This window comes from Crocuta crocuta, unplaced genomic scaffold (genome assembly GCF_008692635.1).
Source record: "Crocuta crocuta isolate KB4526 unplaced genomic scaffold, BGI_CrCroc_1.0 scaffold346, whole genome shotgun sequence".
Classification (NCBI taxonomy): Eukaryota; Metazoa; Chordata; class Mammalia; order Carnivora; family Hyaenidae; genus Crocuta; species Crocuta crocuta.
The window spans coordinates 930,114-957,511 of record NW_027527957.1 but is presented as its reverse complement, the minus strand read 5'-3'; the positions used below and the strand labels follow the sequence as shown (position 1 = coordinate 957,511).

The window sequence follows — 27,398 nt, the reverse complement described above, 5'->3', positions numbered from 1 at the left end:
ATTTTTCACTTTTTAGATAAAATTAAAGTCACAGAAAATACCTTTCTTGATCTAATCAAGGCATAGTCAATACTGAAATCTATGGCAACTTCTTGAAGAAGGGTAAAAATGAAGGGAGGGGGCCACCTGAGTGGCTCAGTCGGTTGAGAATCTGACTTGTAATTTTGGCTCAGGTCATGATCTCAGTTCAGGAGTTCGATCCCCATGTCAGGCTCCGTGCTGACGGTGTGGAGCCTGCTTGGGATTCTCTCTCTCTCTTCTTTTCTCTCTGCCTTTCCTGTGCATGCCTCACTCCCACTGTCTCAATAAATAAATAAACTTTAAAAAAAAAATAAAGGGAAATTTCTCAAGTTTCCTAGCCATTGTCGATGGAAGGTGCTGCCAATGTAACAAGCAACACTGGTCAGTCTAACACTGGGTCCAGGCAAACTCAGTATGTTACTTCTGGAGAATGGAAAACCGTAGGAGTTTGCAGAGTAAAACACCTAGTGAGATCTTGGTCCTACAATGAGGAAATGCTTCACAAAAGCTGAAGCACAGGCCACGCTGTAATCCCAAACCACACGAGCATGTCAAGTACACGATGAAGCTCTGAAGGAGGAAAAACACATCAACCACCAGAAACAATCAATGACTTGTCTCATGAGTTTAAGAGTGGAAAGAACTTATTTGATTAAAACCTTGTTTAAAATAGATTATCAAGTCAGACTTCCTCTATATAAATAAACAAATTATTACAAGGTTTCTAATGTCATGTAGAAGCGTTGGGCGAGGAGATGTTTAAATTATACTTTTGATCCTATGATAAACCAGTTAAACAACTTCAAAATGTGCAAAAACAGACCTCCTCCTTGAGTTACCCAGGCTCTATGAAGTGCCTTTCAAGTGACCCCCAAGTCCCACATATTGAACAGCCGCACAGGTGAGAATGAAATTCAGGTTTCCAACAAAAATTGTCAAATGTTATCCAGCAAAAGCTGCAATTCCCTAGGACAGCTTGTCAGATGGTCAGTCAGTCTTACGTTACTCTGGAGTCCTCTGCACCTGCTGTCTTGGCCTTGAGTCTCTCACACTCTATTAGGTGGAGAGTCTAGATCAGAGGAAGTGAAAGTCAACAACCGCTTACTCAACAGAGCATTGTGTCGCTTCAGGTATGCTATTATGTCTCCTTGCTTTTCAACGATGTCTTCTAGGCTTGAAATAGTCCTGGAAATGATCAAGATATTAATGGGTTGCACAAATTCACCATTGGTCTTTTTGCAAATGGGGCCCTAAGAGTTTTCAGTACAGCATATTGTAATTGTGACTTTTTTTTAAGATGTTTTAGCCAAGGCAATATCCCAAAATGAGAGTCTTTCATTAGACTTGGTTTCACCCAGTTGAATGGAATTAAGCAAATGGAACTTAATTCTAAAGGCACATATGCTTGGGGCACCTGGGTGGCTCTGTTGGTTAAGCATCCGACTTTTGGTTTCGGCTCAGGTCATGATCTCACGGTTTGTGAGTTCAAGTCTGGCATTGCGCTCCATGCTGACAGTGCAGAATTTGCTTGGGATTCTCTCGCCTTCCCTTTCCCTCTGGCTCTCCCCCCTCCTCTCAAAATAAATAAATAAACTTATACCAAAAAACAAAACAAAACAAAAAAAAAAGAAAAAGGCGCATATGCATAATCATAAAATCCAAGCATTAGAATGTTTTCTAGATTTCCAGGGGAAAAAAAATCTTATAATTCTTTCTCTAGTCTTTTTATACCCCACCCAAAGGTTACCTGAATCCAGTCTCTGAGGTTATATTGCTGGGGTAAGCATAGATTTTTTCTTCTTCAAGTACATCAGGCTGTGGCTTGGCTTTATTAAATTTTCGAATTTTCACTAAAATAATAAAGTCATTGTCAGGTTACATTATTATGAAAAAAAATTTCATTTCCATTTATTCAAATTACATTAACTGGTTATGCTTTTTGAGTAAGTTAATATGGATAAAAATGCTTTGTAAAGTGAATAAACTGGTTTGTTTATTGATGCACTCAAACCTTTGAAAGTCTATGTGCCAGGCCTGTCCTACACACTGGGAATACAGAGAATATTGTTACTATTGATAATAACAGCTGTGATTTCGGTGTGAATTTAAAACACAGGTAAACTATTTTACATGGACTGCCTCACTCAGTTCTCAGAACCATCCCCTGAAGTAGATGTTCTTATTATGCCTACTTTCCACAATAAAGTGAAGTCCAGGGAAGTTAAATTAAGTAGCCAGGTCTCCCATCCAACTACTAACCAGGCTTGACCCTGCTTAGCTTCTGAGATCAGACAAGATTGGGCACGTTCAGGGTGGTATGACCATAGACAAGTAGCCAGGTTTCTAATCCAGGAATCATAACATTGAAGCCTCCACTGTTGATACTACCCTATAAAAGAAGCTACTAGTCCAGGGAAAAATAGAGATCATAAGTCTATATTCCAAGGCAGTATGAAAAGAACCAAGGGGCACCTGGGTGGCTCAGCAGGTTAAATGTCTGACTCTTGATTTTGGCTCATGTCATAATCTCACGGTTTGTGAGTTTGAGCCTTGAGTCAGGCTCTGCACTGACAGCTTGGAGCATACTTGGGATTCTCTCTCTCACTGCCCCCTCCCCACTCATGCATGTTCTCTTTCTCACTCAAAATAAATACATGAACTTGAAAGAAAGAAGGAAAGAAAAGAAAGAAAGAAAGAAAGAAAGAAAGAAAGAAAGAAAGAAGAAACAAAGAAAGAAGGAAGGAAGAAGAGAAGAGAAGAGAAGAGAAGAGAAGAGAAGAGAAGAGAAGAGAAGAGAAGAGAAGAGAAGAACCAAAATCCAAGCTTACACCAGGAGCTGTGGCAGCCCCGGAGAGCTGCCCCTGACTCCGCAGGAGTGGGATGGGAGAGAGGATCATGGAGGAGGAGGAGGAGGAGGAGGAGGAGGAGGAGGAGGAGGAGGATCAGGCTTGCATCCAGCCTTGAAGAAAACACAAGAACGAATCACACAGACTAGGGGAGTAGAGAAGAAGGGTGTTTTAGGTACAGGAAGAGTCTGAACAAATACTTAAGATCTTGACGAGGTGTGTGTGTGTATGCGGGGGTGGAAAGGTAGGCAGGGAAGAGATGCGTGACTGGTATTGCTGTGCTAAGGCATGACTTTTGCCCTGAGAGTAAATGCAGGTCCTTAAAGGGATCTCACCATCATCCCTGAAGAGCAGGGATGAGTAGGGCCAGCTCAGGGAGAGCCTTTTATCCCACACCAAGATTTCGGATTTTCTTCCTCAGGCCATTAGAGATCACTAAACAGGGGGGCACCTTTAAGCATCTGATGCTGGATTTCAGCTGTGGTCATGATTTTATGGTTTGTGAGTTCAAGCCCTGCAGAGCAGTTTGGGCTCTGCTCTGTCAGCTCTCTCCCCCTCTCTCTGCCCCTCCCCTGCTGGTGCTTGTGCTCGCTCTCTCTCTCAAAAATAAATAAGTAAATAAGTAAAGTAAGTAAGTAAATAGAAATTAAAAAATTAAATGAAGTTAAAACAAAGAAAACTCTGAACAGGGAAGTTGTTAATGACTAGAGCTTACCTATGAATATAATTATATTAGCAGGAGTAAGGAATACACATAAAGAAGACAGAGGAAGGGAGATGGGTAGTGTGCCTACTGGAATTGTCCATGCAGAATGTGATGAGTGTCTAATCAAGGCAGTGGCAGTGACAGAGGAAAGGAGACAGGACTGAGAGGCAGGCAGACTGAATAGGACTGATGACCGATCCCTGGGAGTGAGGTGGAAGGATGACGTCTAGGTTTCTGATTAAAAGGTGCAGGCTGGGGAGGCTGCGTGGCTCAGNAAGAGAAGAGAAGAGAAGAGAAGAGAAGAGAAGAGAAGAGAAGAACCAAAATCCAAGCTTACACCAGGAGCTGTGGCAGCCCCGGAGAGCTGCCCCTGACTCCGCAGGAGTGGGATGGGAGAGAGGATCATGGAGGAGGAGGAGGAGGAGGAGGAGGAGGAGGAGGAGGAGGAGGATCAGGCTTGCATCCAGCCTTGAAGAAAACACAAGAACGAATCACACAGACTAGGGGAGTAGAGAAGAAGGGTGTTTTAGGTACAGGAAGAGTCTGAACAAATACTTAAGATCTTGACGAGGTGTGTGTGTGTATGCGGGGGTGGAAAGGTAGGCAGGGAAGAGATGCGTGACTGGTATTGCTGTGCTAAGGCATGACTTTTGCCCTGAGAGTAAATGCAGGTCCTTAAAGGGATCTCACCATCATCCCTGAAGAGCAGGGATGAGTAGGGCCAGCTCAGGGAGAGCCTTTTATCCCACACCAAGATTTCGGATTTTCTTCCTCAGGCCATTAGAGATCACTAAACAGGGGGGCACCTTTAAGCATCTGATGCTGGATTTCAGCTGTGGTCATGATTTTATGGTTTGTGAGTTCAAGCCCTGCAGAGCAGTTTGGGCTCTGCTCTGTCAGCTCTCTCCCCCTCTCTCTGCCCCTCCCCTGCTGGTGCTTGTGCTCGCTCTCTCTCTCAAAAATAAATAAGTAAATAAGTAAAGTAAGTAAGTAAATAGAAATTAAAAAATTAAATGAAGTTAAAACAAAGAAAACTCTGAACAGGGAAGTTGTTAATGACTAGAGCTTACCTATGAATATAATTATATTAGCAGGAGTAAGGAATACACATAAAGAAGACAGAGGAAGGGAGATGGGTAGTGTGCCTACTGGAATTGTCCATGCAGAATGTGATGAGTGTCTAATCAAGGCAGTGGCAGTGACAGAGGAAAGGAGACAGGACTGAGAGGCAGGCAGACTGAATAGGACTGATGACCGATCCCTGGGAGTGAGGTGGAAGGATGACGTCTAGGTTTCTGATTAAAAGGTGCAGGCTGGGGAGGCTGCGTGGCTCAGTTGGTTAAGTGTCCAAATTTGGCTCAGGTCATGATCTGACCATTCCCAAGTTCGAGCCCCGCATCAGGTTTTGTGCTGACAGCTCGCTCAGAGCCTGGAGCCTGCTTGGATTCTGTGTCTCCCTCTCTCTCTGACCCTCCCCTGCTTGTGTCCTTTCTCTCAAAAATGAATAAACATTAAAAAAAATTAAATAAAAAAGGTGCAGGCTGGCCCTGTTAGCTGAGATGGGGATGAGGGATAGGACAGGAAAGGTCTGGAAGAAGAGAGAGATGTTCGGTTCACCTCTGTCTTGTTGGTACACCAGAACTCCTGGACGGAAACTATCACTAAGCAGGTGGCTACAAAGGTTTGGATACAAAGGCCCTGTTCATCTGAGGGCTGCCTGCGAGTGTATAGGTGGTACCTCTGAGTGTGTAGGATGAAAAAGGACGAGGGAATGCCGAAGCCCACCAATATTAAAGAAGTAGAGAAAAAATCTGCTAAAAGAGAATGAAATGAATCTCCAGAGAGGCAGGAGGGCATGAGGAAAGCGCAGTCACTGTTCACTGCCACAAAGATGAAGACACGTAGACGACCCAGTGGATGTGGCACTGGGATGAACCTGGCTGTCAGCATGGGGCCCGCCTCCCAGCTCAGACTCCCGAACAGTGAGGTCATGATGACCTGAGCCGAAATCAAGAGCCGGTTGCTTAACCAACTGAGCCACCCAGGCGCCCCAAAACTCACTATCTTTAAAGTCATTCAGTATGGAGAAGCAAGAAAAATCCATATATATATATCAGGGAACCAACCCTGATAAATTTTCTATGACTCCTTTGCACCGAACAGAAGCAACCTTTGTCTCCAGAAGCTACTCCCTAAATCTCTCCTATCAGAACCTATGGTACATTTAAGGGAATATTATAATTTTAAAAAGTTAAGCCTATTATTGATGATGTGGAGGTAAAACAGTCATACTTGAATCTTTTCAAGAAGTTCAATATTTGCAGAAACCCAAAGTTTATCATTGTTATCATTACAAACATTTCCCTGTGTAAATCATCTATTTACTTTGCAAGTCTGAATTACCAATTACCAGGTTTTCTAACAGTAGGAAGTATATTGAGATTTAAATAATTTTTAATGGTGTTTTCATTCAGATAAAAATTTCAAAGTTAATGTAAATGAAGATGAAATATGCCACTAAGACTTAGAGTATAGAATAAAGCAATTTTTTTAAATTAGGAAGGCAATAAATTAAAATAAATGGAAAGGAATAAAATAACATTATTTTCATTTAAGTTTAGGTTCCATGTAACTGATATATTTGTGTCCAACTGTGAAAATGAGTTCCTGTCGGGATTCTTGGTATATCTATTTCCTTTACCTCTTAAACACCCTCAGGGTTTTGTCTTTTTGTTTTTAACATTACCTGTTTTACTTATAATTAATTAACAATGCTACAGCAAATCCTTTAAAAATGGTACAGTAAATCCTAGGGAAATAGACCTTGGACCACATTCTAACAGTATTAATTTCCCCTTATTTACATGATGACATTCACATGATCTCAGGAGTGTTACTGTTACTGCTTTTATGTCACAGACCATTCTACAGGTATTACAGAAAACACTTTACTACAAGAAATCTTGCACCCTTGCAGTAAATAAAAGTTGCAGAGGTGCTAGAATGTAACATGCCAATCGAATTCTGTATTCAGATCTAAACTATTACCTCCTTTACGGCATTTCACAGATGTGTTGTAGAATGGACCTGATCTTAATCAACAAGGTAGTTCAATACTCATTTGTCCCATGGATCACTTTACTGACACAGCAAGCTGTTTCTTATATATTGAAAAATTAACCTGACTTTAAAAATAAAGCCTTGGGGCGCCTGGGTGGCTCAGTTGGTTAAGCGTCTGACTTCAGCTCAGGTCATGATCTCGCGGTTCCTGGGTTCGAGCCCCACGTCGGGCTCTGTGCTGACAGCTGGCTCAGAGCCTGAAGCCTGTCTTCTGATTCTGTGTCTCCCTCTCTCTCTGACCCTCCCCTGCTCATGCTGTCTCTCTCTCTCTCTCAGAAATAAATAAAACATTAAAAAAAAATTTTAAAAATAAATAAAAATAAAGTCTCCTTTTCTGGGAGGTTAAGTGGGTGTGATACACATTTATTTTTTTAGAATGAGGGATGAGTGCAATTCTCTACGTAATTTGGCTCACTGTTAGCAGATAACTACAAAAAAATTTATAAAGGTCAATCAGTAATGTGACATCCTGGGGCACCTGGGTGGCTCAGTTGGTTAAGTGTCTGACTTTGGCTCAGGTCATGGTCTCTCAGTTTATGGGTTTGAGCCCTGCAATGGGCTCTGTGCTGACAGCTCAGAGCCTTGGGTATTGCTTTGGATTGTATGTGTGTGTCTTTCTCTACCCTTCCCCCACTCATACTGTGTCTCTAAAAAATGAATAAACATTTAAAAAATTTTTTTTAAATGTGACATCCTTCACATTTATAAACTAGTCACTCCATTCATATTCTAAGTACTCTTCCATAGGCCTAAGGACATAAAAAAATCAGTAAAATGAAACATAAATGGAAACCCATGTGATTTTGTTCTTCATAACTAGAGAAATGATATCTTTCAAAATGGATAGACAAGATATTTTATTGTCACAAAATAACTTGAGTAAAATAACAGAAAATTGGCTACTGTTATGGACAGATCTTACTGTAGGCCAATATTGCAGGAGGAATGAAATCTAGATTTTTCCAGGGCTTGAATTCTTTTTTTTTCTGTTATGGAAGTATTCTTCCATTTTTCATGTTAATGTATCTAAAGCTTACTTTAATTTTACCACTGAGAGTTCTGAGAGAGTCAAAGAGACAAAGACAGACAAAGAGACCAACCCTCAGACAGCTCTAAATTTAGAAAATGGTTTCATAAATGGTTTATCCTAAAGAAGTTTAGACTAAAAGCAGTTTTGTATGCATTGTTTATTTACTTATTTTGTATTTCGTTACTTTATTTTTTTATTATTATTATGTTTAGTAGGCTCCACGCCCAGTAAGGAGCCCAACATAGGGCTTGAATTCACAACCCTGAGATCAAGACTTAAGCTGAGATCAAGAGCTGGATGCTTAATCAACTGAGCCACCCATGTGCCCCTGTATTTCTTTTCTTTCTTTTTTTTTTTTAAGTTTATTTATTTACTTTGAGAGAGAGAGAGAGCACACAAACGGCAGAGGGTCAAAGAGAGTGGGAGAAAGAATCTCAAGCAGGCTCTGCACTGCTAGCACAGAGCCCAGTGTGGGGCTCAAACCCACGAACCATGAGCTGAAGTCAAGGGCCAGATGATTAACCGACTGAGCCACCCAGGAGCCCCTGTATTTCATTATTTTAAATATAAATGCCAAAATTACATTTCAGTTGCTTTTGAGGAAGCAAATGTTTGTGGGTTTTAAACATTCTTTTGTTTTTGTATTTTTTAATGATAAGGCGTTACTTGAGTTGACCAAAATTTGTGCATGAAACAAATATAGCAACATGACTCACCGGTATCTTCTTGTTAGTTTGAAACCGAGGAGGTTTGGATGAGGTCAGCAATGAGAGGCAGAGGTGCTAAATAGGTTCTTGGCTACTAGAAACACCTAGCCACAAAGATAATGGCCACACTTTCCATTATCAGGGATGGAACGAGCAGCTAAAGGTGTCTGTGCCAGCTGTGCAGCTGCCAATTCTCACCTGTGTAAGTGAGCAGACACGTCAGGGAGCAGACGAGTTCTAGGGCTAGGATGGCCAGGATGAGGTCCAGATACAGCCTGCTAGGCTCCGGGAAGGAGTGCTGCACGCATAGCACGAGGAGAAGAGCAGTGCTGCCTGAGAGGGGAAAGAAGCAGGCAGTGAGCAGGGCGCAGTGCCAGTCCCCAGGACAGGCTTGCACCCGGGCCCACTTACACTGACCAGTGAACGGAGGAACGAAAGGATAAAAGCCCCAAGTCGCTGCTCTCTTCAGGAAAACCCCCGACATGCCTAAGAGTTAATGATGTCCCATAATCCTAAAAGCTAAGAAATGAATTTTTGCTTTATGAAATTATTCTCCATGGCATTGCGTTGTCTCGTGTACATGTATTTATTTTATTTTATTTATTAAATTCTTCTTTAACATTTATTTATTTTTGAACGTGAGCAGAAGAGCAGACAGAGAGGGAGACACAGAATGTGAAGCAGGCTCCAGGCTCTGAGCTGTCAGCACAGAGCCCAGCACGGGGCTCAGGGCTCGAACTCACAAACCTCGAGATCATGACCTGAGCTGAAGTCGGACGCTTAACTGACTGAGCCACCCAGGTGCCCCTGAGTCTCGTGTGCATTTAAAAAGGGATGCAGTTTCTGGAAACTAATTTGACAATAAACTATTTGTAAAAAAAATAAAAAATAAAAAATATAAAAAGGGATGCAGTTTGTAGAACTTTGCATTATCCCAGTTCTTCAGAAACCAGAGGCATTTGAGGACCCCGGTCGCCCATTCTGGTGACATAATGCAACAACACAGAACTGCCCAGAGGCTAAGAATATTGCAGTTATCCATACCATCTGGATGGACATCCAGGACATGCTGCTAACTGTGGACAAATGACCTGACGCCTGTGCTCCTCACCTTCCTCGTATGAAAAATGGGGATGCCAGGACCTTCCTCACAGTGCTGTTGTGAGCCATAAATGAGTTAATATGTAAAAAATACTTACAATGGCAAGTATTTGATAAATATGGGCCATTCCCCCACTCTCCCCCGGTTTAGCATACCTATGATTTGGTTTTGAGGACCATTAACCTTATTCTGTACTTTTATTTTGAAAAAATACAACACAGGAGAACAATAAAATTCTGGAGCAAAGAGCCCAGGTCTTGCCATAGCATAGGCTATGACGGAGTCCGCCACGGGGACCTGCTTGGCGGAAGGGCTGGATGGCAATGGAAGATTACATGAAACCAGAATTATGATGATAATGCTGATGATACCTACCCTTTCTTGAATACCTACTAGGCACTGTTAGTTCACTTCCTCCTACAACAGAGTTTGTGTGATAAATATTATTTTCCCAATTTTATGGAGAAAAAGTATCAGGATGAAACTAAACACTATCTTGACAGTATTATCAGCAATAAAACCAATAGTTACACTCATCTGATTAGCTGGACTCTCTATATCCTTATAGATTTACCTTTTTATTCTTCATATAAGGCAAAAAATACTTAAAGAAAATAGAAACAAGGTGAATACCTGCCCCAATCTCTTTGATTTTCTGGGTCCTTCCTTATATGAGCAACACAAAAGTGATGCCATTTGTGATTAAAGTAAGGGTCCAATTGCTTAGAAACAGATTAGGAGTCATATGTTAGCAAGAATTTGAAAGTGAGAGGGAAGGTAAAGATCAGACTATACTTCGGTGGGCTTCAAAAATACTCTTTACAGACTGGTTGTTTGACAAACTGAACATTACTTTTGTCATAATGCATATAAGTTAAAAATGGGTTTTTGCTTTTATCTTTGTGGGTGGCAGGAGAGGTCACAGTGACATCTTCTGGCCCCAAACAAGTACTACATATCAGCAGTTTAAGCCAAGCTCTTCCTCAGGGAGCAGTAAAAATGTTGCCCCTTTCATGAGGAGTCAAAATTGCCATCTCTATAATATGCTTCTTTCTCTGTTATAGCATGGCCCTGCAGTTTCTATGGACAACATCACTGAGTGGATGAACTTGCAGCTTGCACCTCAAGAAAATCTACTGACAATCTCCCAACAAACAAGAGTCCAAAGCTGAATGGCTTTCCAGGAGAGTTCTAACAAACATTTAAAGAGTTAACACCTATCCTTTTGAAGCTGTTCCAAAAAGATGTGTGGGGAAAACTTCCAAACTCGTTCTATCATTCCAAAACCAGACAAAGACCCCACTAAAACAGAGAACCACAGACCAATTTTCCTGATGAACATGGATGCAAAAATTCTCAACAAGTGACTAGTAAACCAGATGCAACAATACATTAAAAGACTTATTCACCACGATCAAGTGGGATTTATTCCTGGGATGCAAGGCTGGTTCAATATCTGCAAATCAATCAATGTGCTACAGCACATTAATAAAAGAAAGGATAAGAACGACATGATCCTCTCAATAGATACAGAAAAAGCATATGATAGGGACACGTGGGTGGCTCAGTTAGTTAAGCATCTGACTTCTGCTCAGGTCATGATCTTGTGGTTCATGGGTTCAAGCCCCATGGCAGGCTCTGTGCTGACGGCTCAGAACCTGGAGCCTGCTTCAGATTCTGTCTCCCTGCTCTCTGTCCTTCCCCTGCCTGCACTCTGTCTCTCTCTCTCCTCTCAAAAATAAATAAACATTAAAAAACACAGGATAAAAATAGAAGAGGAACCCTTTTATATCACTGGTGGGAATGCAAACTGGTGCAGCCACTCTGGAATACAGGGTGGAGATTCTTCAAAAAATTAAAAATAGAACCACCCTATGACTCAGCAATTGCACTACTCGGAATTTATCCAAAGGATACAGCAATGATGTTTTGAAGGGGCACATGCACCCCAATGTTTATAGCAGCGCTATTAACAATAGCCAAAGTATGGGAAGAGCCCAAATGTCCATCGACTAATCAATGGATAAAGAAGATGTGGTGTATTTATATACAATGCAGTATTACTCAGCAATCAAAAAGAATGAAATCTTGCCGTTTACAACAACATGGAACTGGAGTGTATTATGCTAGGTGAAAGACAAATATCATATAAATTCATTCATACGTGGATTTTAAGAAACAAAACAGATGAACACAGAGGAGGGGAAGCAAAAGAAGCAAAAATAATGTAAAAACAGAGAGGGAGACAAAACATAAGAGACTCGTAAATACAGAGAACAAACAGAGTTGTTGGTGGAGTGTTGGGTGGGGGGGACGGGCTAAATGGGCGATAGGGTTTAAGGAGGACACTTATTGGGATGAGCACTGGGTGTTATATGTAAGTGATGAATCATAAATTCTATTCCTGAAATCATTATTACACTATATGTTAACTAACTTGGATTTAAATTAAAAAAATAGTAAATAAATAAAAAGAAAATATACTAATAGAGCATGGAAAAAATTAAATTCTGTAAAGCTGTCTTTCTAGGGAAAAAATTAATTTCAATTCTGGTTTCAAAATGTCTATGCATTTATTCTGGTCTCGAAAAAGAAGGTCTTTTGTGAGAGGCAAACCTAGAAACAGACTCTTCACTATACAGAACACACAGATGGTTACAGTAGGGAATAGAGGTAGGGGGGTGGGGGAAATAGGTGATGAGGGTTAGGGGGCGCACTTGTCATGATGAGCATCAGGGATGTGTGGAAGTGTTGAATCACTGTACTGTACACCTGAAACTACTGTAACATTGTACATTAACTGTATGGGAGTTAAAATTAAAATTTCAGGGGCATCTGGCTGGCTCAGAAAAAAAAAATCTACCTAGAAGGGTAGAAGGAAACATTTTTTTCCTCTCCTCTACAATAACAAACACAGATGTCAAAGGAAAATTAAAGCTATAATGTATTATTTAAAAAGCTTCAAGACATTAAGGTGATCCCAATTTTAGTGGCTACCACACACATCATTCTCACAAAAATGAGAGAATATATTTGATTATAAAGTCAAACTTCACATTTTCTTTCTGCTAACATTCCTGCTGCTGAAGTGAGCCACGGGCAGGCTGCGCCACACTTACCAGTGGAGTGTATCATCAGAGCAAGTCCTTTAAGCTGCCTTGTTGATAGGTAGATCATGTTATAGCCTCGGTTCCTTACTTTGTTGTGGTGATACTGGATGTAGCGTTCAAGAAGGAAGTACAGAATCCACAAAATGACTTTTCCAAGGATTATGACTGTCTGAACTTTCAATGGGTTTGTATAGTTTCCTGGGCACTTGTCCTCAATCGGATTAGGGTAAGAACAAAGTATACCTGTTAAAAATGCCAAAACGACAAAGACAACCTGGTGGAAAGGAGCACATTAGGATTAATATTCACTATCTGGAATTAAGCAATAATAATCACCCTCCCACCACCTACTCATACCTATTGCTATCCTGTTTTTATAAATGAATTCAAAAACATTTTTTTTGCCTTTTTACAAATATTTTGAACAGAAAATTTGGAGAAAAATTTACGGAAGTTTGGAAACAAATCACAAATACAAAAAATCACCCCAAATCCATCTAACAGAGATGAGTACTTAATGTTAAATAGTTTCCTGCCCACTTCTCTTTTATTGAAAAGAGTAAAGAAACATTATTCAGTGCCTCAAACATAACTAATAAAAAGCATAATTTAAAAAACTTTATTTCTAGGTGGCTCAGTCGGTTAAGCATTCAACTCTCCATGCTGATGGTGAGGACACTGCTTGGGACTCTCCCTCTCTCTTTGTCCTTCTCCTGCTCATGCTCTCTCTCAAAGTAAATAAATTAATATAAAAAAAATCCTTAAAGGAGCGCCGGGGTGGCTCATTCGGTTAAGCGTCCGACTTCGGCTCAGGTTATGATCTCGCAGTTCATGGGTTTTAGCCCCGTGTTGGGCTCTGTGCTGACAGCTAGTTCAGCGCCTGGAGCCTGTTTCAGATTCTGTGTCTCCCTCTCTCTCTGACCCTCCCCTGCACACGCTGTCTCTCTTTCTCAGAAATAAATAGAAACATTAAAAAAAACTAAAAAAAAATCCTTAAAAAATATATGTGATCTGTCAAAGTGATTTGTCAAGAACAGTAATATTTGCTATGGCAACTCAAGATGCCTATTATCATAAAGCAAATAGTTGAAAGGTCACCATTCCCTAAACTGTAAAACACTGTATATTGGGACCAAGTTGATCCATAAAGTAACATATAGACATTTTTCTTGTTTTTTTTTTAAAGTTTTTATTTTAAATTCCAGTTAGTTAACATAGTAGTATTAATAATATTAACTAATAATAATAATAGTTTTAGGTGTACAATATAGTGATTCAACATTTCCATATATCACCTGGTGCTCATCACAAGCACACTCCTTAATCCCCATCACCTATTTCACCCATTCCCCTAGCAACCGTCCCTCTGGTAACCATCAGTTTGTCCTCTATAATTAAGAGTCTCTTGGTTTGCCGGTCTCTCTTTTTTTTCCCCCTTTGCTCATTTGTTTCTTAAATTCCACATGAGTGAAATCACAGGATAGTTGTCCTTCTCTATGTCACTTAAAATAATACTTTCTAGTTGCATCCATGCCATTGCAAATGACCAGACTTCATTCTTTTTTAGTTTTTTCTTTTGATTACATTCTTTTTTATGGCTGAGTAATAATATTCCATTGTGTGTGTGTATACCACCTCTTCTTTATCCATTCATCAACTGATGGATACTTGGGCTGTTTCCACAATTTGCCTATTGTAAATAATACTGCTATAAACATCAGGGTGCATGTATCACTTTGAATTACTATTTTTGTATTCTTTGGGTAAATACCCAGTAGTGCAATTGCTGGACTATAGGGTAGTTCTATTTTAAATTTTTGAGGAACCTCTATACTGTTTTCCAGAGTGGCTGCACCAGTGTGCATTCCCACCAGCAGTGCATGAGACTTACTCCATAGCCTCACCTACACCTGTTGAATTCTTTCCATTTCTTTCCTCAGTGCTTTATCATTTCCAGAGTACTGCTCTTTCTTTGGTTGGCTTTACTCTTAGGTATCTTATGGTTTTTGGTGCAATTGTAAATGGGATTGGTTCCTTAATGTCTTTGTCTGCTGCTTCATTATTGGTGTATAGGAATGCAGGAGATTTTTGTATGTTGATTTCGCATCCCATGACACTACTGAATTCGTGTATAGATTCTAGCAGTTTCTGGGTGGAGTCTTTGGGGTTTTCTGGGTTTTCTATACATAGTGTCATGTTGTCTTTAAACAGTGAGTGTGACTTCTTCCTGGTTGATATGGATGCCTTTTATTTCTTTTTGTTATCTGACTGCTGTGGCTAGGACTTCCAGTACTATGCTGAATAAACGTGGTGAGAATAGACATCCTTGTGAATGTAGAGGAAAAGCTCAGTTTTTTTCCCATTTAGGATGATGTCAGCTGTGGGTTTTTCACATATGGCATTTATTATGTTGGGGTATATTCCCTCTAAACCTACTTTGTTGAGGGTTTTTTATGATGAGTGGATGTTGTACTTTGTCAAAAACTTTTTGTTTTTTTTGAAATGATTGTATTATTATTGAATTGATTATTATTGAAATGATTATATAGTTGTTTTTTTTTTAAATTAATGTGATGAATCACACTGATTGATTTGGGAATACTGAACCACCCTGGCAACTCAGGAATAAATACCACTTGATTGTGGTGAATGATTTTTGTAATATATTGTTGGATTTGGTTTGCTAGTATCTTTAAAAAATTTTTTTTTAATGTTTTATTTATTTCTGAGAGAGAGAGAGGCAGCATGAGCAGGGGAGGTTCAGAGAGAGAGGGAGACAAAGAATCCGAAGCAGGCTCCAGACTCTGAGCTAGCTGTCAGCACAGAGCCTGACGCGGGGCTCGAATCCACAAATTGTGAGATCATGACCTGAGCCGAAGTCGGACACTAAACCCACTGAGCCACCCAGGTACCCTTCAGTTTGCTAGTATCTTGTTAAGAATTTTTGCATCTATGTTCATCAGAGGTATTGGCCTGTACTTCTCTTTCTTGGTGGTGTCTTTATCTGGTTTTGGTATCGGGTACTGCTGGTATTTTACTTGTTTTTTAACACAGTATTTTCTTAGTCTTAAAACTAGGGCAGTTGATCCCACAGCATCATAGGCAGGCAACTTAATATAAAAGTTTTTTTTAAAGTGATATGTGTGTATATTTGTGTGTATGTGGGGGGTATATACACATAAAGAGTATGTTACATGAATCAAGGAGTATATTATTAAGAAAAAAAAAAAAGGAAGAAGAGAAACAGGCCATCATGCAGGGACCAGGCCACCTCTGCATGTGGTGGCACCAGGAAGGAAGTGCTTCAGTTGATAATCTGGGGATCAGAAGCCATGGCAGAACCACGTCACACGTACTAGATCTACACAAGGAAAAAGGACACATCTATCTCCTCAGGGTATTTGGTTCTTTTTTTTTTAATCTTTTTTTTTTTTTTTAATTTTTAAATTTTCATTTGTTTTTGAGAGAGAGAGAGACAGAGTGTGAGTCAGGGAGGGGCAGAGAGAGAGGGAGACACAGTGCCCGAAGCAGGCTCCAGGCTCTGAGCTGTCGGCACAGCCCAAACTCAAACTCATGAACTGCAAGATCATGACCCGAGCTGAAGTTGGACACTTAACTACTGAGCCACCCAAGTGCCCCACTGGTCCTTAATTCAAGTCTACAGAATGCGTGTCACTGGAGCAGCAGCTGAACAAGTCAATAAACCACATTCATTCCCATAAACACTTGGGGCTGCTAAGAATTTGCCCTCTTGATTTTTCACATTGTAGCAAAGAATAACTATGCCTCCTAGTGCTTTGGATCCCAATAATTGAAATGGAAACTTTTAATAGAGTAGATGTGGAGCCACCAATAAGCCCACAAGATCTGTCAGTCACACAAGTGGGTTTTTTTCCCTTGTTTGTTTGTCCACTTAGGGGTTTCTTTTTGTATGTGATGTTGATTGTGTAAGTTTGAGGAGTACAACTTGATTTTGGGGTTTTGTGTGTGTTTAAGTTTTTATTTTATTTTTGGGTAATCTTTAGACTGTATGTGGGGCTCGAGCCCATGACCCTAAGATCAAGAGTCACATGCTCCTCTGACTGAGCCAGCCAGGTGCACCTATAACTTGTTGATTTGATACATTTATATATTGCAATATGATTACCTCCTCGGTGTTAGCTAATGCCTCTGCCTCTATCGCTTCACATCATTAGCATTTCTTTTTTGTGATGGGAATAATTAAGATATGCAATCTTTTTGCAACTCTAAAGTTTATAATATATACAGTATGGTTGGCTGTAGTCACTGTGTTCTGCATTACACTTCCAGGACTTACCTACCTACCGGTAGCAACACCTGTGTTTTTAAAAATCCTCAGACATTTATAATTTTATTATAATATAAAATATGGAGCAACACTGCACTTACTGCTTTGCTGCAACTTGATTTCTCTGCTTAACATTATTTCCTAAGTGTAGATAAATTGATAAGATTCTGTCAACATATAGAGACTTATCTATGTTTCTTTTTGCTTTTGTAACTGAAAAAGAAATACATGCTTGTGGGGGGAAAAAATTAAAATAGTACAAAAGGCAGATAGTAAACTATATCAGGTTTACTTCTACTGAGGCCCACGGTCCTCCACGTTAGTGGCCACCAGTGTTAAAAGGGTCATGTGAGGGGCGCCTGTGTGGCTTAGTCGGTTGAGCGTCCGACTTTCGCTTAGATCATGATCTCACGGTTCGTGGGTTCGAGCTCCGCATCAGGCTCTGTGCTGACTGCCAGCTCAGAGCCTGGAGCCTGTTTCAGTCTGTGACTCCCTCTCTCTCTGACCCTCCCCTGCTCACACTGTCTCTCTCTCTCTCCTAGAAATAAATAAAACATTTAAAAAAAAAAAGGGTCATGTGAATGCGTCTAGAAATAATCTGTTTATACACAGGAATACACATGCACACCAGCCCTCTCAATTCTCTTTCACAGTGTGGGAACAGCAACACTCTGTGCACACTGTTGTAAACATGTGTTTGTAATAACGTAATGTAATTGTGAAGACTGGTCTAATTAATATACACACATCCACCCTGTTTCTTTTTCAGAGGCCGCAAAACATTCCTTCATATGAATGGGATGTACAAAGTGTCCTCTGAGTGGTGGTAGTTGCACTATCTTGGTATCACAGACAACATTACTATTATCAACAATATCCTGACACATGTGCAAATACATCTACAATAAACTCTTTGAAGAAGAGAGAGGAGTCAAAAAGTAGGCTCATTTTAAATGTCAGTACATGTAGCCAAACTGCCCACTAAAGAGCTTCTATATACATTTAAGAACATCACTGGGGCACCTGGGTGGCTCAGTTGGTTAAGCATTTGACTTCAGCCAGGTCATGATCTCATGGTTCATGAGTTCGAGCCCCGCATCGGGCTCTGTGCTGACATCTCAGAGCCTGAAGCCTGCTTCAGATTCTGCATCCCCCCTCTCTCTGCCCCTACCCCTCTCACGTTCTGTTTCTCTCTCTCAAAAAAAATGAATAAACATTTAAAAAAATATTAAAAAAAAAAAAAAAAAGAATATCTCCTCTGCATGGATTACTTTGTTCCGGCCAACTTACATGTATTAACAAGAGAAGATTTGCTATGATGACTGTAGGAAGAGGATGGAATCTGGGTCTAAAATGAGCATGTAATGAATGATGCGGGAGGTGCTGGTTGTCCAGAAGGGGGTCGTCTTCAATGCTTTGGGTGAGATCCAAGGAACCCTGAGGGACAGAAAAACAGAAGTAAACTATAATCACCACTTCCTGGATTATGTTTCTAAGACAAATCTACTAACCTATAAAGCTTTAAAAACCATTATACAAGTTAGAGGCAAGAAAAATAGACTCTCTACCTAGAGGCAATTGAAAAAGACCATGAACTTCTAGTCAACTACTATACACAACTTGGTGAAAACATGTATTAAAACGGGTACAGGAAATCTTAACTTTAGTTATCTTCAAATGAGGTAGTAAAGGATGAGATTAAAGCAAACAATTTTTCTTTAAGGCCTCAAAACTTACATTATTTACATTATTGATGAAATAATTACATATGGTTGCAGTTCTTTTTTTTTTAGTTTGTTGTTGTTGTGGTTTGTTTTCTTTTTAAGTTTATGATTTTTTTTCTTTCCTTACATTTGAATTCCTGTACAGTTAACATACAGCATTATATTAGTATCAGGTGTACAATATAATGTTGTGACAATTGTATACATTACTCAGTGCTCATCACTATAAATGTACTCTTAACCCTCTTCACCTGTTTCACCCACTGCCTACCCAGTAATCATGAGTTTGTTCTCTATAGTTAAGAGTCTGGTTTTTTTTGGTTTGTCTCACTCTTTCTCTTTTTTTAATGTATTCATTTGTTTTGTTTCTTAAATTCCACATATGAATAAAATCATATGGTATTTGTCTTCCTCTGACTGACATTTAATTTTAGCGTTATATTCTCTAGATCCATCCATGTTTTTGCAAATGGCAAGGTTTCAGAGTTTTTTATGCTGAGATAATATTCCACTGTGGATATATACCACATCTTCTTTATCCATTCATTTATTAGTGGACATTTGAGCTGCTTCCATAATTTGGCCATTGTAAATAATGCTGCAATAAACATAGGAATGCATATATCTTTTCAAATTAGTGTCTTTGTATTCTTTGGGTAAATACCCAGTAGTGGAATTATTGGATCATATGGTAAATCTATTTTTAATATTTAAAAAAAATTTTTTTTAATGTTTTATTTATTTCTGAGAGAGAGACAGCATGAGCAGGGGTGGGTCAGAGAGAGAGGGAGACACAGAATCTGAAACAGGCTCCAGGAGCTGAGCTGTCAGCACAGAGCCCGATGCGGGGCTCGAACCCACGAACTGTGAGATCATGACCTGAGCCGAAGTCAGACTGCACCCCTCTATTTTTAATATTTTTAGGAGACTTCATACTGTTTTCCACGGTGGCTGCACCAGTTTGCATTACCAAGTTTATGTTGAGAGAGAGAGAGAACAAGCAGGGGATGGGCAGAGAACAAGGGAAAGGGAGAACCACAAGCAGATACACAGACAGTGCAGAGCTNTTTAATTTTAGCGTTATATTCTCTAGATCCATCCATGTTTTTGCAAATGGCAAGGTTTCAGAGTTTTTTATGCTGAGATAATATTCCACTGTGGATATATACCACATCTTCTTTATCCATTCATTTATTAGTGGACATTTGAGCTGCTTCCATAATTTGGCCATTGTAAATAATGCTGCAATAAACATAGGAATGCATATATCTTTTCAAATTAGTGTCTTTGTATTCTTTGGGTAAATACCCAGTAGTGGAATTATTGGATCATATGGTAAATCTATTTTTAATATTTAAAAAAAATTTTTTTTAATGTTTTATTTATTTCTGAGAGAGAGACAGCATGAGCAGGGGTGGGTCAGAGAGAGAGGGAGACACAGAATCTGAAACAGGCTCCAGGAGCTGAGCTGTCAGCACAGAGCCCGATGCGGGGCTCGAACCCACGAACTGTGAGATCATGACCTGAGCCGAAGTCAGACTGCACCCCTCTATTTTTAATATTTTTAGGAGACTTCATACTGTTTTCCACGGTGGCTGCACCAGTTTGCATTACCAAGTTTATGTTGAGAGAGAGAGAGAACAAGCAGGGGATGGGCAGAGAACAAGGGAAAGGGAGAACCACAAGCAGATACACAGACAGTGCAGAGCTCAATGCGGGGCTCGAACCCACAAACCGTGAGCTCATGACCTGAGCCGAAGTCAGACGCTTAACCGACTGACTCACCCAGGCGACCCGGTTGTAATTCTTAAACTACATCTTGGTGTTCCACAAAATTTTGGAAAGCTAGTGGAGGCTTTATCGAACTTTGAGCTATGACTGAAATATTGAGGAGAAGGAGACATCACTGTGCTAGATCTTTGAGGAGACTTTAGTTTCTAGATACGAGATTCTCATTGAAAACTAGTTGCAAGGACACCAAGTAGCTGATGGGATTGAGCTGCAAACTAAAAATTCAGTCTGTCTTATTTAAAGGTATTGCCTGGACAGGAACAGTCCTATCAGGTCTCCGCACAGACAACAATCTTATCATCTCAGACCCTTACCAAAAACTAACATATATAAGGCACTGTAAGATTAAAACATATGAGGGGCGCCTGGGTGGCTTAGTCGGTTAAGCGTCCGACTTTCGCTTAGGTCATGATCTCGCGGTTCGTGGGTTCGAGCCCCGTGTCGGGCTCTGTGCTGACTGCCAGCTCAGAGCCTGGAGCCTGTTTCGGTCTGTGACTCCCTCTCTCTCTGACCCTCCCCTGCTCATGCTCTCTCTCTCCTAGAAATAAATAAAACATAAAAAATTAAAAAGAAAAAGATTAAAACATATGAAACACAGTCCCTGTCCAAAAGATTACATTTTCATTGGGGAGGTTAGGGATGAAGGCATACAGGATGAAATAATAATATAAGTGAGCTCATTGGACTAAATATAAAATAAGATGGAAATAAAGATTCCATCAGAAAAAAGGAAGCCTGAGAATAGCATTTGGAAACAGAAGATAAGGGCTCTTCGGAAGGGAGAGTGAGACAAATGGTATAAGGATGGCTTCTGGGCACTAGATTACAAAGATAAAAATAATAATCTGGAGCCTCACTCAGATCTGGGGTGGGCTTCTCAACTTCCAGACTCAGGCATTCAGTACTGTTCTGCAATTTCTTTTCATTCAGTGCCTAGACAGCTTCCTGTTTAGTCCGCCGTAACTTATGGTAGGATTCTGATTATTTCTGTTCTTTTCGAGGCTCCTTTGCCTCCAGCTCTTTCTCAGTCAGCAGCTGCCCTACCTCCACGAGCTAATAACGTCTGTCCATCTGTCTAGACCCCGCTGGGGCGATTCTCACAGGTAGCCTTCCCGGGCATCCAAGCTCCTGGATCAAGCCACACCTTCATGTCTCCCCACATGTTTTGTGCTCACCTCCTCTGTCATATTATTCTGTCATCGTCTTATTTCTTACCTGTCTGCAGTACATTTCAAGAGACATACGCTCTCCCCATCCCTCGTCTCTGTAATCCAGGCACCCAACAGTGACTTAGGGTGAGCATCCAGGGAACACCTGATGAATGAATGACTGGTCCAAACCTATCTTCACAGCGTTCCTAACTCAATGATGGTATCATCAAAGACCTGGGCTCATCAGGAGGGATCCCCAGGAGCTGTGGGAGCCTCGGCTCTGATCAGATGCAGAGGGAGAATGTACAGTGGTTAAAGGCAAGCTCCTAAGGCAAACTGCCTGGCTTCAGATACAAGTTCTACTGCTTCCTAGCTGTGACATGTTACTCCAGCTTCCTATGCTTCAGCTTCCCCATGTCAAAAAAGAGAATCATAACGGCACCCGCTTCACGGCTTTCTTGGGAAGATGAAATGAGTTCCTATCCATAAAAGTGCCAGAATGTTGCCTGGCACAGACTAAACAGTGAATAACTAGTAGCCGCTATTGTCTCCAACTCGCTTTTCTTGCTCCCCACAGAGTATTCCTTACGATTCTAACTCCTAAGTCTGTCTTTTCTCTCTGGGCTCACTATGAAGTGCAGGCCCCAGCGTTTCTCAAGGCCTTTGCCTTTCAGTCTCCGGACCTCAGCACCCTCTTGCTGCAGTTGGAGTCCTCTAGAATAACATACACGTCTCTTCCCTCCAAAACCTTGGGTCCCTCCCGATTATCCTCAGAACACAGTCCAAATTCTTAGGCTGGCTCTCTCTTACCATCCATTCCCAAGCTACTTTTGGGGACTTGCCTCTCTTTCTCTCTCTCCCTCCTGATGCTGACTGCTCCTTGCTCCCATCTGTCACAAAACTATTCAGTTCCTGTGCCTTTACCTACTTTTGCCCATGTGTCAATTCTTGTCTTAGCAAAACCACTGGCTTCTCTGATACCTCCACACTGTTCCTGCTGCCCTTTTTGTCTGACATTGTACTTTTCACATCCCCAGGTTTGGCTTGGGTCCATCTTATATCTTCCATATGTCTTTTTAGCCTTTTGAACATAGAGAAAACAGGTATAATAATTTTTTAACGTGCCTGTTTCCTATTTCTAGCATGTCATGTCTGAATCAGTTTCAGCTGACGTATGTCATATTTTCCTGCCTTCTTGCATGCTTATTTTTTTTTAGCTTTATTGAGATATAATGGGCATACAGCATTGTGCAAGTTTAAGGTGTACCATGAGTTAATTTGATATACTTTTTTTTTTTTATTACATAGGCTTCACACCCAATGTGGGGCTTGAACTCATGACCCTGAGATCAAGAGTCACATGCTCTACTGACTGAGCCAGCCAGGCGTCCCATGATGCAGTTATGTATTGCAAAATGGTTACCACTGAAGCATTAGTTAACATCTTCATTATGTCCTATAATTACCAATGCCTAGTGATTTTCGATGGGAGGCCAAACTTCCCAATTTATCTCTTTGGGGTCAGGACAGTTTAGTATTCCTATAAATATTCTTGAGCTTTGGTCTGGAATGTGGTTAAGCTACTTGGAAATAGTTTGATCTTTTGAGTCTTGCTTTTAAGACTTAGTATTAGGGCGCAGTGTTTAGTCTAAGGCTAGTTTTTCCCCATCATGAAAGCAAGACCTTTCTGAGCACCTAATACCCTGTGAATTATGGGGTTTCCAGTCTGACTTGCAGAATAGGCACTATTCTGGGTCCTGTGTGGGCACTAAGTACTGTTTCTTCTAATCATTTCGGGTGGTTCTTTTCCAGGCTGTGGGAATGTCCTCATAGCATGTACTGAGCAAGAGCCTGCGGACTACTTGAAGACACTCTGCACATCTTCAGTTCTCCCTCTGGGCGGCTCTCTCATCTCCTGGTACTGCCGTGTGAACTCTAGTTGCCTTCATCTCCCCAGACTCTCAGCTCCATCTCCCCAACTCAGGGAGCCTGCTGACCTCTGCCGGGGTGCCCTTTCCTATCACAGCCTGCAGACTCTTAGGGTGGTCAGCTGGGGCAATCACATGACTCACTTTGGGTTTTTTTGTTTACTTTTATTTTTTAGAGCTTATTTATTTATTTTGAGAGAGAGAGAGGGAGAGAGAATCTCAAGCAGGCTCCGCACTGTCAGCACAGAGCCTGATGCGGAGTTCGAACTCACAAACCGGGAGATCATGACCTGAGCTGAAATCAAGAGTCAGATGCTTAACCAACTGAGCCACCCAGGCGTCCTGACTCACTTTGTTTCGGTCTCTTGGAAAACACTGTCCTTCACTGCCTGATGTTCAATATCTTAAAAAGTGTTGTTTCCTATATTGTATATAGTTTTTTGGTTGTTTGAGGCAGAAGGATAAATCCAGGCCCCGTGACTCCATGCTGGCTAGGAACAGAATTTCCTACTGCTAACTTAGAATACTAACCACAAGGTATCAAAGCTGTGGGAAGAGTTTGCTTCATTAGGACAGAGACTCTGTATTATATATTCTTTATACTTAGCACTTAACACAGACTAGGTGCTCAGTATGTGTGTGAAGTGAATGAAAGATTGCCCAACTTCTTGAACACTTGGGACATGGGAATTTGAACAAAGCTAGCCTTGAAAACTTAACTGTAAGACAGGAGTCTATTTATCTCCTGTTTACCTCCCTTTGTTCCATGCACCATCTCCTCTACCCTAAATGACCTTTCTGGAGTGTCCCAGAAACATCCTCTCTTATTTTTTTTCAGAATCCAACTCATCTTGTAAGGTGCAACCAAGACTTAAGTTCTCCATAAAATTTGCCCTGCCAAGTGTTTTCTTTCTACTTTAAAACTGCTGGGGGGTCTGGGTGGCTCAGTCGGTTGAGTATCTGACTTTAGCTCAGGTCATGATCTCAGAGCTTGTGAGTTCAAGCCCTGCATTGGGCTCTGTGCTGGCAGCTCAGAGCCTGGAGCCTGCATCAGATTCTGTGTCTCCCTCTCTCTCTCTGCCCCTCTCCCACTCTGCTTCTCTATCAAAAATAAATAAAAATATTTTAAAAATTGCTATAAAGGGGCGCCTGGGTGGCTTAGTCGGTTAAGCGTCCGACTTTCGCTTAGGTCATGATCTCGCGGTTCGTGGGTCCAAGCCCCGCGTCAGGCTCTGTGCTGACTGCCAGCTCAGAGCCTGGAGCCTATTTCGGAGTCTATGTCTCCCTCTCTCTCTGACCCTCCCCTGCTCATGCTGTCTCTCTCTCTCCTAGAAATAAATAAAAATATTTAAAAAAAAAATTAAAAAAAAATTGCTATAAAATGTACTGCTCATAATATTAATTTGAAATATTTCTTACGCTGTCTTATATTACTTCCTTTTTTTGTGTATACCTTTTGTTTCTCCTGACTACATTGAAGGGGTTGGACACCAGAATATGGTTTCTTCTCTATGTTACTTAATAGATGTTCAGTAAATACAATGTATTTGGTGGCTATATCAAATAAACTGTCCAGTGGATTCTATAAGAAATGTAGTATGAACACACAATACCTTATCAGCCTGAGACAGCAGCTCCCCACATCTGCATGTGAAAGGTAAAGGGAAGACAACTCCTGAACCCAAATAATTTCTTTACTTACACTATTAATAGCTACATTATCACCCATACAAGATATCTGTTGTTTTTGTCCACACAGATCTCTTTCTCTTTTGTGACCATAACTCAATTTCCTTTGGGGACGCGCTGGGAACATCCTTCAATACGTTTCACCCGCCTCTGGCCTCTGGTGGAACCTAAGAGGCTGGGCAATCCAATTCTTTCTGTGAGCAACAAAGCACACAGAGACCAGGGAAGGGCAGACTCAGTCCAGGGCTGACCTTGAAAGGATCCCCGTCACTTAGATCCCTTGAAGATCCCTTGAGCTGCCCTTGTTTAAAGTCCTTTTGAAGGCCTAAGGGTTCATCCACCCTGTATCATTTCAAGTAAATTTCTTTCTTCCTTAAATTAGCCAGAGTTGGTTTCACAGCTTGCAAACAATGAACCCCAACTAAAAAGCCTCTGTCCTCTGCTAACTCATTTGTGTCTAGTCCTACTGCATACACCATATTTTCAGCTTTTACCTGAATGGTAGAAATCATATCCACAAAATACCAAAAACAGGCAACTTGCGCAGATCTAAAGGGATTTAGCTATGTAACTGTTGCTGAAACATCGCTTTCCAATTGTTTGGTGAAACAGATTTCTAGGATTTTATTCATCCCAAAGCAAAAAGGTACAGATTCAAGAACCTGGGGCCACTTAAAATCAGCCAAGAAGCATTTACTGCACGCATTCTTCTAACAGTCTCTCATTTTCCTCAGATTTTGTTTCCATACATTGTCAGGTCATGACTCTCACCTTTAAAATTCAGAAACAATTTTTTTTCTTTTCTTTAAATGCATATGAATGTCAAATCTACTTCCATGTCTTACAGTTAGTTTTCCATTTTCTCAACTGAAAAAAAATAAAGTTTTAGTCTTATCATTAGAAATTGGTTTTTAGTTAAGATACCTAAACTGTTGCTGCTTTTTAAAAAAAATTTTTTAATGTTTTTATTTAATTTTGAGAGCGAGAGAGAGACGGAATCTGAAGCAGGATCTAGGCTCTGAGCTGTAGGCACAGAGCCCTACGTGGGGCTTGAACTCATCAACCTTGAGATCATGACCTGAGCCTAAGTCAGAGGCTTAACTGACTGAGCCACCCAGGGGCCCCATGTTCTTGTTTTTTACACAAGAATCTAAGCTCCTAGAGGGCTAGAACTGTTATGTGTCTTCCCTGATGCCCTTAATTCAGTGACAGCATCACAGTAATAATTTCTATTAATGTATTAATCCAAATTAGTGCTTTAACATATTTGTCAACTTTGCATTTCTCGAGGGTAAAAATGTTATTACCTGACAATCGGGCAGCCAGTTATTCTGGGCACAATTACATGTATCCCCTAAAAAATGCTTTAATATACTTAAGCAAAGATTTTACTCCATACTACGCAGTCTGTAAACTAGGCCACTGTTTTTTAGTAATCTGGTTTGTATCCGTTAAGTAAGGAGATTTAAAAATCCTTTCCCATCACGCTTACATTGAAAACATCACGACACTGTTTTTCTCCAATGCGGGTTGCTGTACGATGCCAGTGACAGACAGATCGACCCGTGGGACGCCTGCAGCCGGCCTGCGGTTCGCAGCCGCTCAAGGTTCACGGCCGTCTGAAGCCAAGGCGCGGAACCCACGACCAGGTAGATTCGTCCCTGCGCCCCAAGCCGTCTGAGCCGAGCCAAGAGGCCCCCCTCAGAGCAGCGCCCCGAGTGGGGGCGGTCAGGCCAGACGCGCATCACGTGAGGCTCCCAGTTCCGGGATCAAAGACGCGCGCCGCACGTGGGCTGGGCGCCCGCCCGGGACCCCGGCATTGGTGCCTCCACCGCCTAGCAGCCCACCCGGCCTCCACTCGGGAAAGGAAGCCCGGAGCCGGCGCGTCGCGGACCCCACTGCCTCCTGGGCGTCCTGTCCCAGAGCCCCGCGTCCGACGCCAGCCGTGCGCAGGAAGGGCCTCCCCCGGCCGCGGTCGCACCGGGTAAGGGTGGCTTCCCTCCGCAGTCTCCGCCCAGCGCGCCCAGCAAGGGAAGAAAGGGGTTCCGGGGCCAGCCTCCCGCCACTTCCGTGCACTCACGTCTTCCATTCTGCCCCCCGCCGCCATTTCCCGAAGCCCGAGGCCGAAGCCCCCGCCAGCCTGGCCTCTCCACCTGCGCCCCGC

At 41.4% G+C, this 27,398-nt stretch overlaps 1 protein-coding gene across 2 annotated transcripts; it reads right to left on the bottom strand.

Moving 5' to 3' along the window:
• Positions 1–643: 643 nt before the first annotated feature.
• Positions 644–27,398, bottom strand: TMEM192 (transmembrane protein 192). Of its 2 annotated transcripts, XM_077752747.1 has the most exons (6): positions 27,315–27,398; positions 18,242–18,388; positions 12,652–12,916; positions 8,629–8,763; positions 1,769–1,871; positions 644–1,206 (listed from the first exon to the last, which is right to left on the bottom strand). In XM_077752747.1, the coding sequence occupies exons 1-6, from the start codon at positions 27,339–27,341 to the stop codon at positions 1,068–1,070; spliced, it is 816 nt and encodes a 271-aa protein (XP_077608873.1). In that variant the 5' UTR covers positions 27,342–27,398; the 3' UTR covers positions 644–1,067. The 2 variants fall into 2 exon arrangements, with proteins under 2 accessions (XP_077608873.1, XP_077608874.1); XM_077752748.1 differs by lacking the exon at positions 8,629–8,763.